Below are 11,247 nucleotides of genomic sequence, written 5' to 3'. Positions count from 1 at the left end.
TGTCCAGAGTGTTTTGTCACTTCGCATTGTGTCTAAATTGATTTCCAACATGGAGCAAACCGGATTTTCTAAGCAAAGAACATATAGTATCATTATATCATGCCTCTGTTTGGCCTACGAAAAATATAACAAGTCCAAAAACTACAGAATGCCTCGTTTATTTCAGGTCACCTTACAGTTACAGGCCACGATACTACTAGGCGTACCATACAATCATGTGAACCGCAAAGTCTGGTACAGACCACTGATCTTGTAATATCAAGCTTTTGCTTTCTTTCACAGATTGCTGAAGTCAAAACTAACAAGTCCCTTCTCTTTTAAGCTCTCGATGGTCTCCCTGATGCTCATCTCCATTGGAATCAACTCGATGCCTAATTAAGCTGCTTATTTTCTCGGAAAAGGTCAAAATTACTACCCTCAACTATTGTCAAAGTCCGCATAACCCCCTAAACTATAACTTAGTTCAATTTACCCCCTAAACTATAACTTAGTTCAATTTACCCCCTAAACTATAACTTAGTTCAATTTACCCCTAATACAATTTGTCTTTTTCATTTCTCTTTATGTAGATGGAGTTTTAAGTTGAAATTTTACAGGATGGTAGTACACATCATAACAAATGTTAGAAAAATACATCATAATTTTTTATCATAATTTTGATAGGTTAGGATATTTAATAATAAATTAATTATTGGAGTTCAATATTATATGAAAAACAATGATGAAAAATTTGCCATATACTACTGAATACCCAACATATACTTGCTAATACTATCATTTGGCAAACTAATCATGGAGGCAATTCTTTTCAACAAAATCTGATGTGTTGACTTCATTCATCGGGGACAACAACAATCCTCCTGTGGCATACTTCCGGTAGTCTCCAATCATGCTCTGCAAGAGAATAGAAAAAAAAGGCCAAAAAATTAAAATGTTACCAATGAAAAACTGCTCTAACATGTCAAAAATGATAGGCGGAAAAAAGAAAAGAAAATAGTACCAGTTAAAATGCAACATCCATCTTCTTTCCATTCCAGGATTCAATGTACAACATGGAGTAGACACCACAATCATTCCTTTTAAAAATATATATTATTGATGTGATCATGAGGGAAAAAAAGTAGCCATGTTTCGTGTGAATAATAAGTTGATGGGCAAAGAAACATACAATGTATGTTGGTGCGGGTAGTCTGTAGGATAGATGGGCTCAAACTGGGACACATCCTCTTTAAAAATTTCCAATTCCAATACAGCCTTTGAAAAGTTTGCAACCTGAGTAGGACAAAATAATGATGGTTGCAACATGCAAAAGCTAGAAAAGGAAAACAGATATCATGGGATATGAAAAAAGGGCAACTACTAATTACCAGGTTGTTGGAAGCCTCATAACATGGAGTAATAGTTGAGGCATTTATAGAATTGAAAAAGTTGATTTGCTTCAAAAATATGTTGATGCATGTGACAACCCAATGCTCTCCTTTCACAATGGGGAAAAAAAATCTGCACACATAGCAACACTAGTTGAACACATGCATCTCAGGAAAAAAGAAGGTAGGTTCAGAACTTATAGAAGAAAAAAAGATGAAATGCAGTACCAAATCCATTTTTGATAGGCCCCATGTTTTGTTCAACCTTGTAAGCTCCCTCTTGGAAGTTTCACTTTTGAAAGTTGCAGGATCAACTATAAGCTGCCCCTGTAACACACAAAAATATTGTTTGGAACACTGCAGATGCATAGGTAGATGATCAAAAAGGTTGACAAAAAAGGATGAGCAAAAGTTTAAAAACTTACAGTGATGAGAGAGGAAAAAGCATATTTTTTGACAACATTGTTATCTTCCTTACGAATTTCAGCTTCATCGAGGTTAAACTGGTAGGTCCATAAAGACATCACATTGTTGTCAATTTTGCCCCTTTGCTTGAATGACTCATAGAACTCATCATATGAGACATGGAAGCCAGCAATTTGAACAAATGGTGGGCTGAGAAAAAAATATTTGACATATGAAACAAACAAAAAATAGTCCTGGAACATAATGAGTCTATGCAACATCCAACTTAGTGAAACTATGCAACATTTATCATTCAGTTGTGCAACATATAAAAAATACCACTGGAACATTGGCGCAAAAAAAAAGTAGGAAGGGAAAACAAAAAGCTCACTGATCATTTTTATCAGCTGGCCCGCTAGCTTCTTTGAATCATAGTTTTCGGCTCAAATATGTGTAGTAGGCCACCTTAGTCTCTTCATCAAGCTTTATCTTCTTGGGTTTCTTGCCAAAGTTAGAATTGACAGCAGCTCTCTTCCTCCTATTTTTCTTCTCTCGTGTGCTTGTACCGCTGCTTTCCGGAACATTTTCAATGTTGGTAGCATCCCCTTTACCCAAAAAGTAGTTAGAAAAATGTCAAACATCAGAAATGGAGGCTGAAAAAAATGATGACTATAAATGAGCCATTCCTAGAAAAAGTTAACAAAGAAAAAGCGCCAGGAATGGGGGCTGGTGGGGGGTGGGGGGGGGGGGTAGAGTGTGGAGCGCCACTTGCATCAGTTTGACCAGCTTCAGACCCGCAAATTCCAGCATATTCTGGGTCATCTTGTTTAAACAAATCAAAAGAAGGGATGTCATTGCAGAAGTTCGGGTACTCACTTATCTTCAGATGGGAAGGGCTAAGCAGTGGATTGAACTCAATATCTGTCGATTGAAGTTCGGGTCGTGCATTTTGGAAGGGACTGTTAGTGATGTTGGATCAAAATTAAATGTGGAACATGTACATCTATTATTTGAAACAAAACAAAACCCATAATTTGGGGAAAAAATTGAAAAGATCATGTTACCTTTATCTTCGCTGCAAATCTCAATCACCTTATCAGCTGGGTCAGTAATTGCATCTGCAATAATGGATGGCTTTGCAGAACCATCTTCTTTGGTGGGGGAGATCTGAAGCAACTTGGTTGAGAGATACAGAAGGGCCCTTGCTTTGATTGCTTAACGTCCCTAGCTTAGTCATCATCTCAGCTCGGCGTTGTCTCCATATGCCCTTGATTTTGTCCTTCACAGATGCAGCTACAGCCTCTGCGAGCTCGTGAACATCCTGTTCCACAAGATTGTTGTACTCAGCAACAATCTGTTGGTACTCAGGAGGGAGCTGCAACATTAGAAAAGGTGAGATTCAACATAAAAATGTGTGCATTGCAACATTGGAAAGCGTAAAAGCAAAAAAAGTAATATCAGGAGGGGGTAAATAAAAAAAATGAAAAAGATGATATTGCAACACTGGAAAACTTATAGTTCAACACTAGGGCATGCATGTTGCAAAAAAGTTTTGTAAATTTAAAAGGTTCTGCAACATTCAAAAATATATAGTGCAACAATAATAGAAATAGAGTGCAACACTAACAGTTTACCTGATTTAAACCTTGAGTACTTGGTCCTGGTTGATTCAACCAATCATCTAAGGTTGCAGAGCTTGCGCCGGGCACTTCCTCATCAGGGGTGACGGGATTCTCCACGATTGGGGCAGCCGCATAAGGTGTGGCAGAAATCACGAAACTGAAAATGCAAAAAGCTATGAGTAGATGACAAAAAAAAAAGGAAAGGAAAAGGCCTAAGTGAAGAGGAGGAGAAATGACTTACTGGTAGCCTCCCATATGCATTGTCTAATGACATTCTATTTCTATCAACCTTCATGACGAACTCAAAATCCTCATTTGTAACATTGGAAATGTGGGGTGTGTTATAATTTATTTGATGAGTTCCTCGATCGGTTGGTATGTTAAGATGATCCATGTAAGCAATCTTAAAAAAAAGTGAGGCATCATTAGAAAAGAAAACAGGGGCTGAACAACACAAAAAAAACACAAAGAGAACAGATTAGGCGCCTAGGACGCATGAGTAGATGTTGCAGCAAAATAAACGTACTGCTAGAATAGGGAGACATGGTCCCATCTGGTGGTCATGCTCAAGCAGCCACTGGGGAGAGAATTTTTGGTACTTCTTAACCTCATCCATCAAAATCTCTATAATGTGGCCAGCCCAATCAGTTCACTAGGCTATGCAGATACTTCAAGCTAACATAATTGCCTGTTTCAGGGCAGTAGACAGATCCCATAGCAAGAAGAGTAAATGCCCTCATAAATGAATCCTTGTCTTTGCTATGTTTCAACACCTCAATGCATTTCTTGATCTTAGCTCTTTCACCTTCCTTGTATTCTTCACGTAGATTCTTGACATCGTCCCAATCACCAGATAGCTTGACGGGAACATCCCCGTTTTCCAGCCCAAGAATATTGTGAACAAGCTCACGGTTGAAGACAATGACCTTGATGCGGAGTCTGAATTCACAGAGCAATGGGTCCACATATTTCATCATCCACCTCACGAGTTTAACAGGGACAGAGAACTCAGTCATTGCTAGAAGCAGGCCAAAGCCGGCCTCATTGATCCACTGCTTTTGAGCATCAACAAAAGTGGGGACAAGCTCTCGAATCCTGTGAACTGAGAACTGTGTCTGGAAGTGTTCAACCTCAGCATTTTTGTTGCCTAATCCCTCTGCAGAATAGAAACCAAAATAACATTTCAGATTTTTATTATAAACACAAACAAAAACTAAAAAAGAATGCCTGGAAAATCGAAACTGAAAACTGCTAACAAAATACATTATGTGGAACATGTCTATAAATACTAAGCAGAGAGGGCATAGATGGTTTGTTGTCAGTGTTCTAAAAAACGTTTTTAAACGTCGTTTAATCTTGATTAAACACTGAACGGTGGCCAAGCGTTGCGTTTAATCACAGTGTCGTTTAATCACAACACACGTTTAATCATGTTCAATCTACGTTTAATCACAAAAAACTCTAAACCATAGGCAAGCGTTCGCCTAGCGTCTAGTGTTTTTTAGAACCTTGTTTGTTGTTACACTCCAAAATCAACAGTTGCAACATGAGAATATATAGGGGAAAAGATAAATACACTCCTGAAAATGGTAAGCACAACAACACACATGAATATGGCAAAAAAAACATAGATGGTTTGTTGTTACAGTCCAAAATCATTGATTGCAACATAAGGGGGGGGGAGATAAAAATAAACTCCTGAAAATGATAACCACAATCACCAACTGCAACATTTGAAACCACTAATTTGAACATCCAAAATCAACAGTGGCAACAACCTAAACCTACGGAAAAAGAGGAAGCTGGAAGCGAGAAATTGGTCCAACAACTACAGCTCCATGGCCTTGCATACTAATTCATCTTGCCTACATGCATAAGTGCTAGACTGCTTGGGCCTAAGGCCTCTCCTTCATGTGCATCTGCCGCTGCCATGGCAGCTCCTCTCCAAAAGGCCCAAATCAACACGCAGCTGAGCCAGCTCCTCAAAAATCACTCAATGCCATTCGCTACAAAAATGCTAAAAAAGGCCTAAAATCAAACTAAACTCTAAACACTAACCATATGGGGCAACATGATCAGACACAAAATTAAAGCTCGCTTCATGATCGATCTACTACTTGTAGCAGCTACTACAGAACCAACTAAACCGACTCGATGCCATCAGTACTGCGAAAGGCCAACCCTAAACCCTAGCCAAATGGTGCAACATAATCTCAGGGCATGGAAGGAAGGCGTGAAGGATTACTCACTCAGAGGCTTGGGGGCCTTGTTCATCTTCTCCGGAATTGGTTCGCTTGGGTCGCCGCCTTCGCCCGACGCCAGGGCCAAGGTCTCGGAGATCCGCGACCGTCTAGCGCGAGTGCGTGACGCTGCTCCCCTTCCCTGCACCCCGCTCAATGTAGATGGATCCTTCTCGCCAGAGCTCCGCGCCGCCGGTGGGGAGTAGGAGCGCCGCGCGGCTGGGGGAGAGCAGGAGCGCCGCGGGGGTGTCGCCGAGTCCCGCGCGCGTTGAGCGCGGGTGTGAGGCACGCTCCCCAGCTTCTCCGCATCCCGATGAGGGGAACCAGTGGCCGCTGCCCTTCTCGCTCGCCGGGGACGACGCATCGGTGGGAGGACCAGGCGTGCGCGGGTGCAGTGCGGCGGCGTGGGTGCGGTGCGGCGGGGAGAAATGGATAGGGCCAGGAGGAGAGGTCCGCGTGTGGTCAGGGAGGCGCGGGAGGGTGTTCTGGAAGGAGGTGGGGGGCGTTTCGTCCGTCGGATGAGGAGGCTATTTTGGACGGTGGATGTGGCGTCCGATCGGAGGATCCTAACATTTTCGATAGAATTTTGGACGATGTGGATATGACTCTATGTACCGAGCTCCAGTGACCACCCAGTGTATTCAGGGCCTATTTGGCGGGGCTCCGGCTCCTCTGAAAACAGTTCCGGCTCTAACTCATTCGGTGGAGCGACTTCTCTGATAGAGCTGGAGCCGTTTTCGAAAACATTTGGCAAAACAGCTTCACCATTGTATTGAGGTTATAAAATGTCTAAACTGCCCTTATTCTTTTTTTTTCTTTTCTTTCTTTTCTTTTTTTCTCCTCTCCTTTTCTTTTTCTTCCTCTTTTTTTTTCCTCTTTTTTTTTCCTCTTCTCCTCTTGTCCATTCGCCGCACCCCCGCGTCCCCATCTCCTCGCGGCGCTCGTCGCCCAGCCCTGCCGCCTCTATCTCCTCTCCTCCCGGTGGCGGCGGCGGCCCGTGTCTCTTGTTCATCCAGACATCCACCACTCCGCGTGCGAGGCAAGGAGGAGATCAAGTCGAGGGAGCGCCGCCTCAGGGCACAACATGAAACGCGGACACTACCACCTAGCTAGTAGCAGCCATGTGGGATCTTAACGACTCGTCGGCCGCCGAGGCCACTCCGCCGTCCCCGTTCGCCGACGACTCCAGCGCGTCCTCCTCGTCCGCGGCCGCGCACGTCGACCCGACGACTCCGACGACGAATCGGCCGCGGACGCCGTGGTCACACGCTGGTTCTTCCCGGCCCCGGCCCTGGCGGCGGCCGCCGGCCCGCGCGGGGGCTGGCTACGCCTGTCCACCGCGGCCCCGCCGCCTGCCGCGGCTGCCAACGGCGCGACGCCCGCCGGCCCCGCGGGCGCCTCGGCGGCGTCCAGGAAGAGCCGGCGCGGGCCGCGGTCGCGCAGCTCGCAGTACCGCGGCGTCACGTTCTACCGCCGAACGGGGCGCCGGCTCGCGCGCTCCCTCCGCCGCTGCTGGTCGCTCGAGCCCCACCTCCGCCGCACCCTGCCTCCACCGCCACCGACCGCCTCGGCCGCGTGCTACCTCCGCCGCCGCCGGCCTCCTCGAGCGCACACTCCCTCCACCGTCGCTGTCCGCTCGGGCCTCGCCTCCGCCGCCGCCGTTCTCCACCCCGACGGCCGCCTCAGCCGCGTGCTTCCTTCACCGCCGTCGGCCGCTCATGCCCCGCCTCGAGCGCGCGCTCCCTCCACCGGCGCTGGCCGCTCGGGCCTCGCCTCCGCACTCGCTCCCTCTGCAGGGGCATTCTAGGACGGAGGGGGGCGGAGCCGCTTGGAGCCACATTTTGGTGGCTCCGCCTCCCATATGGAAGCCGCAACTGGCTCTAAATATGAATTCTGGTCTGGAGCCACAGCAAAAGGGGCGTTTGGCAGGGCTCCGGTCGGAGCCACTGGAGCCCTGCCAAACAGGGTCTCATTGTCTACCGCACGCAACGCACCCATCCTCGCATGTCTCACGCTCGAGTCGCCTTGTCCTCCCCGTCCTGACCAGTGACCACCCTCCCATACCCTCACGTCACTGCAAATCATTCTCCCCCCGAACCCTCCGCCCAGAACCTCGATTTCGAGGATGTGACGCCTCGCCTACCCAGCCTCCCGCCTGACCGGCAACTCCGCTAGGGGCTCTCCCAGCGCTCTCTCCACGGACGCCCCAAGGGTGTTTGATGAAATGCCTCCTCTGCTTCCCGCGTCACCAGCACTGCCTCGCCGCACGCTGTTTGCCCATGCCCACTAGGTTCTCTGCGGAACACATGCCTTGGGGTTCTGCAGCGTGGCTCGGCATTCTGCAGATGACCAAGCTGGCGCAGAGCCACCACGGTTCACAGTGGTGCCGGGCGACACTGCCATAGATGGTCCGGGCACAGGTGCGGGCGTGGGCGTGTCAGAGGCTTCTGAGAGGGTTTGCCGTGTCATGTCAATGCAGCCAGAACTGAGGATTGCGTCAGCCCTTGATGCGCTCAGGTGACTGTGTTGCCAGAGCTTGTGGCCGAGGTGCTAAAAAACCTAAGCAATGCTGGCATGCTAGCACTTGCCTTATTCAGGTAGGCAGAGAGGCAAGAGGGCTTCTGGTACACAGCCGAGAGCTTCCACAATCTGATCGAGGAACTTGGCAAGATCAAGCAGTTCAGGCTGGTGAGCTTGGTGGAGACCATGCAGTGCCGGTGCTTGCTCTCTGACACATTCAAGCTTATTGTCCGGAGGTATGCCCGGGTGAGGAAGGTCAAGGAGGCTGTGGAGACGTTCGAGAAGATGAGCAGTTTTGGGCTCAAAACTGAGTTATCGGATTACAACTGGTTGATTGACACATTAAGCGAATCCAAACAAGTGAAGAAGGGACACGCCATCTACAAGGAGATGAAGAGGAAGGGCAGGTTCATTCCAGATTTGAAGACCTACACAGTCCTCATGGAAGGCTGGGGCCATGAGAAAGATCTGTTGATGGTCAAAACAGTGTACCAAGAAATGCTAGATGCAGGCATTAGGCCTGATGTTGTGGCGTATGGAATGCTGATCAGTGCCTTTTGCAAGTCTGGTAAATGTGATGAGACCGTCAAGGTGTTCCACGAGATGGAAGTAAGTGGTTGTATGCCGAGCCCTCATATGTACTGCATGCTTATCAATGGGCTTGGTTCTGAGGAGAGACTGGATGAAGCTTTGAAGTACTTTGAGCAGTATAAGGAAAGTGGATTCCCCATGGTGGTGCCTACATGCAATGCGGTTGTTGGAGCTTATGCAGATCCTCAAAGTTTCAGCATGCTTTCAAGATGGTTGATGAGATGAGAAAGTGTAAAATTGGACCCAATTCCCGGACTTATGATATAATTCTTCATCATCTTATAAAATTGCAGAAATTCGAAGAGGCATATGATGTATTCCAGAGGATGGGGTCGGACGGCTGTGAGCCTCAGCTCAATACATATACAATGATGGTTGGCATGTTCTGCAATAATGAAAGAGTTGATATGGCATTAAAGGTGTGGAAGCAAATGAAGGAGAAAGGTGTCCTCCCATGTATGCATATGTTTTCAGCATTGATCAATGGGTTATGCTTTGAGAACAGGCTTGAAGAAGCTTGTATATATTTCCAAGAGATGTTGGACAAAGGAATAAGACCACCTGGTTAGCTGTTTAGTAATTTGAAGGAAGCTCTTGTTGAAGGAGGAAGAATTAGTTTTTTCGCGACCGTGAAGGAGGAAGAATTAGTTTGGCACAAGAGATGGCTTTGAAGTTAGATACATTAAGGAAAACCCCTTTGCGTGGTTGAGGAATTCTTTCTGTTCTTAAAATGTCTGAAGCGATTGGATCATCTCACAGTTACACGCTATCTGGGCATGCAATATACATTTGTAGCCCTAGCAATTGGTGGAAGCAGTGTGAGTATTCTGTACTTCAGATCACTAAAACAATCTCTAGCCATCAGCTAACTTGTATTTGTTTGGAAATGTGACAAAATCAATATAATATCATGAGTTTGTGAAGAAAATTTGCTTTTTGATAAAAATAGAATAAGCATATTAATATCTTTATGTAGATTGTCATGTTTGCATTATTACTTTCCTTCACAAGAAGGTATGTAATAATGTATTCAAAATAACAAAGATCAAAGAAAATTAAACGTTCCATTTGCGCGGAACAAGCCTTTGTTCATAGTTATTGATCCCATTGTTTCTTCATTTTCATGGCTGTTACCCTAACGGCTCCATTCACTGTCATTTGATATTGTTCCTTTATGATGTTGCTGTAAGGTAGGGTCAAACATACTTGCATCAGAGTCAGTGGATATCATTTAGTGTAATTTTTTTCACCTGTAACTCATAATTTAGAATACCGTTTCCAGCTTGATTGTTTGGCACCAAGAGTTTAAATTTATGTCAACACATTTGAACTAGGACTTGCTTTTGCTTCATCGTGGGCGTTTGTCCTATAAATTTGTCCCACTCAATGAAAGGGAAATTAAATTGAGCATAAGATTTTTACTGCCGTTGCTTTTCAAGTACTTGACACTGACCTAAATTTTGTTCTCAGATACGAGGACTTGAGACAAACATTCCCAAAACGTTCCAGTCTACCCTTGTTGTCCCCTCTACATTTTCTTTTTGCTTGAGAAATTACGGAGGGTTCATTTTTGTCACATTTATACAATATAGCAATGAGGAACGGTAAATCTTGATGTTTTAGCCTCACAACTAAAGTCTTATTTGACATTTAGATCCCCCCCACCTTGCAAGAAGAGTAGGTTAGTCTCTCCCAAAAGAATCCCCTCCCAAACCCAGCCACCCAACAAAAAGAAGTGGCCTGGCTAGATATCATTGTCCATTAGCGCAAAATTAAATGAATGCAGAATTATAGGTGATGCTTATGTGCTCACTAAAGGTTGCAGCTTATGCAAATTTGTGTGCTACCGCATAGCAATTTGCTGTTGTAACACTTGTCTCACAAACTCATTTTACAAAGTTCTGAATTAGCATAAGCAATATTACTGTAGACAGTAGCTAATGATAATGCGTGCACTGACTGAAAAATTATTGAAGTTCATTGATTCAGTACTAGGTTTGGGAGCTTGAAACAGCAGATTTAACAAAGAAATTAACTGTTCTTTTAGTCTTCATCTTGGTGGAGCAATTCTATCATTATACCTACTGAACCTCAATAAAGAAACAATCAATTATTCTGTTACTCTTCATCTTGGCTAAGCACTACACTTGGAAACAACATAGAGATAGAGAATTAGATATCGTAACTCATCATCTGATCGTTATACCTAAAATATATAGCAATTAGTGAATAGTGACTGGGATAGGAGATTAGGTTTGGGAGAGAGCCAGAGAGGAGTAGAGGACCAAAGCCATATAAGCTAGCACACACGTGAGGACATCACACCTGTACATCTCCTTCCTCAGTTTGTTAGGCCTAATTACTGAACATCACTTCATTGTTGCAGGGCCAGTATGCTTAATGCCTGTTGGATTAGTGAACTCCTTAAGCAAGTACTACTTAACCAAAAACTTCAACGATAGTCACGCCCCACCCCCACCCGTTTCATGAATCCTCAGGATA

At 45.2% G+C, this 11,247-nt stretch overlaps 2 protein-coding genes and 1 long non-coding RNA gene across 5 annotated transcripts; 2 read left to right on the top strand and 1 right to left on the bottom strand.

The window, feature by feature from the left end:
* Positions 1-622: 622 nt before the first annotated feature.
* LOC120706975 lies at positions 623-6,096 on the bottom strand. 3 transcript variants are annotated; one of them, XR_005688615.1, is made up of 13 exons: positions 5,644-6,096; positions 3,921-4,550; positions 3,636-3,797; positions 3,407-3,551; positions 2,837-3,147; positions 2,649-2,731; positions 2,238-2,377; positions 1,793-1,982; positions 1,596-1,694; positions 1,368-1,500; positions 1,169-1,272; positions 1,001-1,076; positions 623-894 (listed from the first exon to the last, which is right to left on the bottom strand). It is a non-coding gene; the product is annotated as an uncharacterized LOC120706975 (long non-coding RNA). The 3 variants fall into 3 exon arrangements; XR_005688613.1 differs by having other exon boundaries at positions 2,164-2,377; positions 5,644-6,094; XR_005688614.1 differs by lacking the exon at positions 2,649-2,731 and having other exon boundaries at positions 2,164-2,377; positions 5,644-6,094.
* A 659-nt stretch (positions 6,097-6,755) lies between these two features.
* LOC120709808 (WAS/WASL-interacting protein family member 1-like) lies at positions 6,756-8,155 on the top strand. The gene is made up of 2 exons (XM_039995452.1): positions 6,756-7,600; positions 7,960-8,155. Exons 1-2 carry the CDS (start codon positions 6,756-6,758, stop codon positions 8,153-8,155), a joined length of 1,041 nt encoding a protein of 346 aa, XP_039851386.1.
* On the top strand, positions 7,580-9,673 carry LOC120706974 (pentatricopeptide repeat-containing protein At1g71060, mitochondrial-like). Its single transcript, XM_039991730.1, has one exon. It carries the CDS (start codon positions 8,341-8,343, stop codon positions 8,968-8,970), a length of 630 nt encoding a protein of 209 aa, XP_039847664.1. The 5' UTR covers positions 7,580-8,340; the 3' UTR covers positions 8,971-9,673.
* Positions 9,674-11,247: the final 1,574 nt, after the last annotated feature.

The sequence above is a fragment of the Panicum virgatum genome, chromosome 5K (genome assembly GCF_016808335.1).
Source record: "Panicum virgatum strain AP13 chromosome 5K, P.virgatum_v5, whole genome shotgun sequence".
Taxonomy (NCBI): domain Eukaryota; kingdom Viridiplantae; phylum Streptophyta; class Magnoliopsida; order Poales; family Poaceae; genus Panicum; species Panicum virgatum.
This window is presented reverse-complemented; position numbering and strand designations above follow the sequence as displayed.

Excerpts from the sequence above, each read along its gene's own strand:
- LOC120706974 (XM_039991730.1), top strand. The coding sequence starts at position 8,341 with ATGCAGTGCCGGTGCTTGCTCTCTGACACATTCAAGCTTATTGTCCGG.
- LOC120709808 (XM_039995452.1), top strand. The coding sequence starts at position 6,756 with ATGTGGGATCTTAACGACTCGTCGGCCGCCGAGGCCACTCCGCCGTCC. Across the intron at positions 7,601-7,959 it reads CTGGAGCCCTGCCAAACAGG|CGTGGCTCGGCATTCTGCAG; the intron begins GTCTCATTGTCT and ends GGGGTTCTGCAG.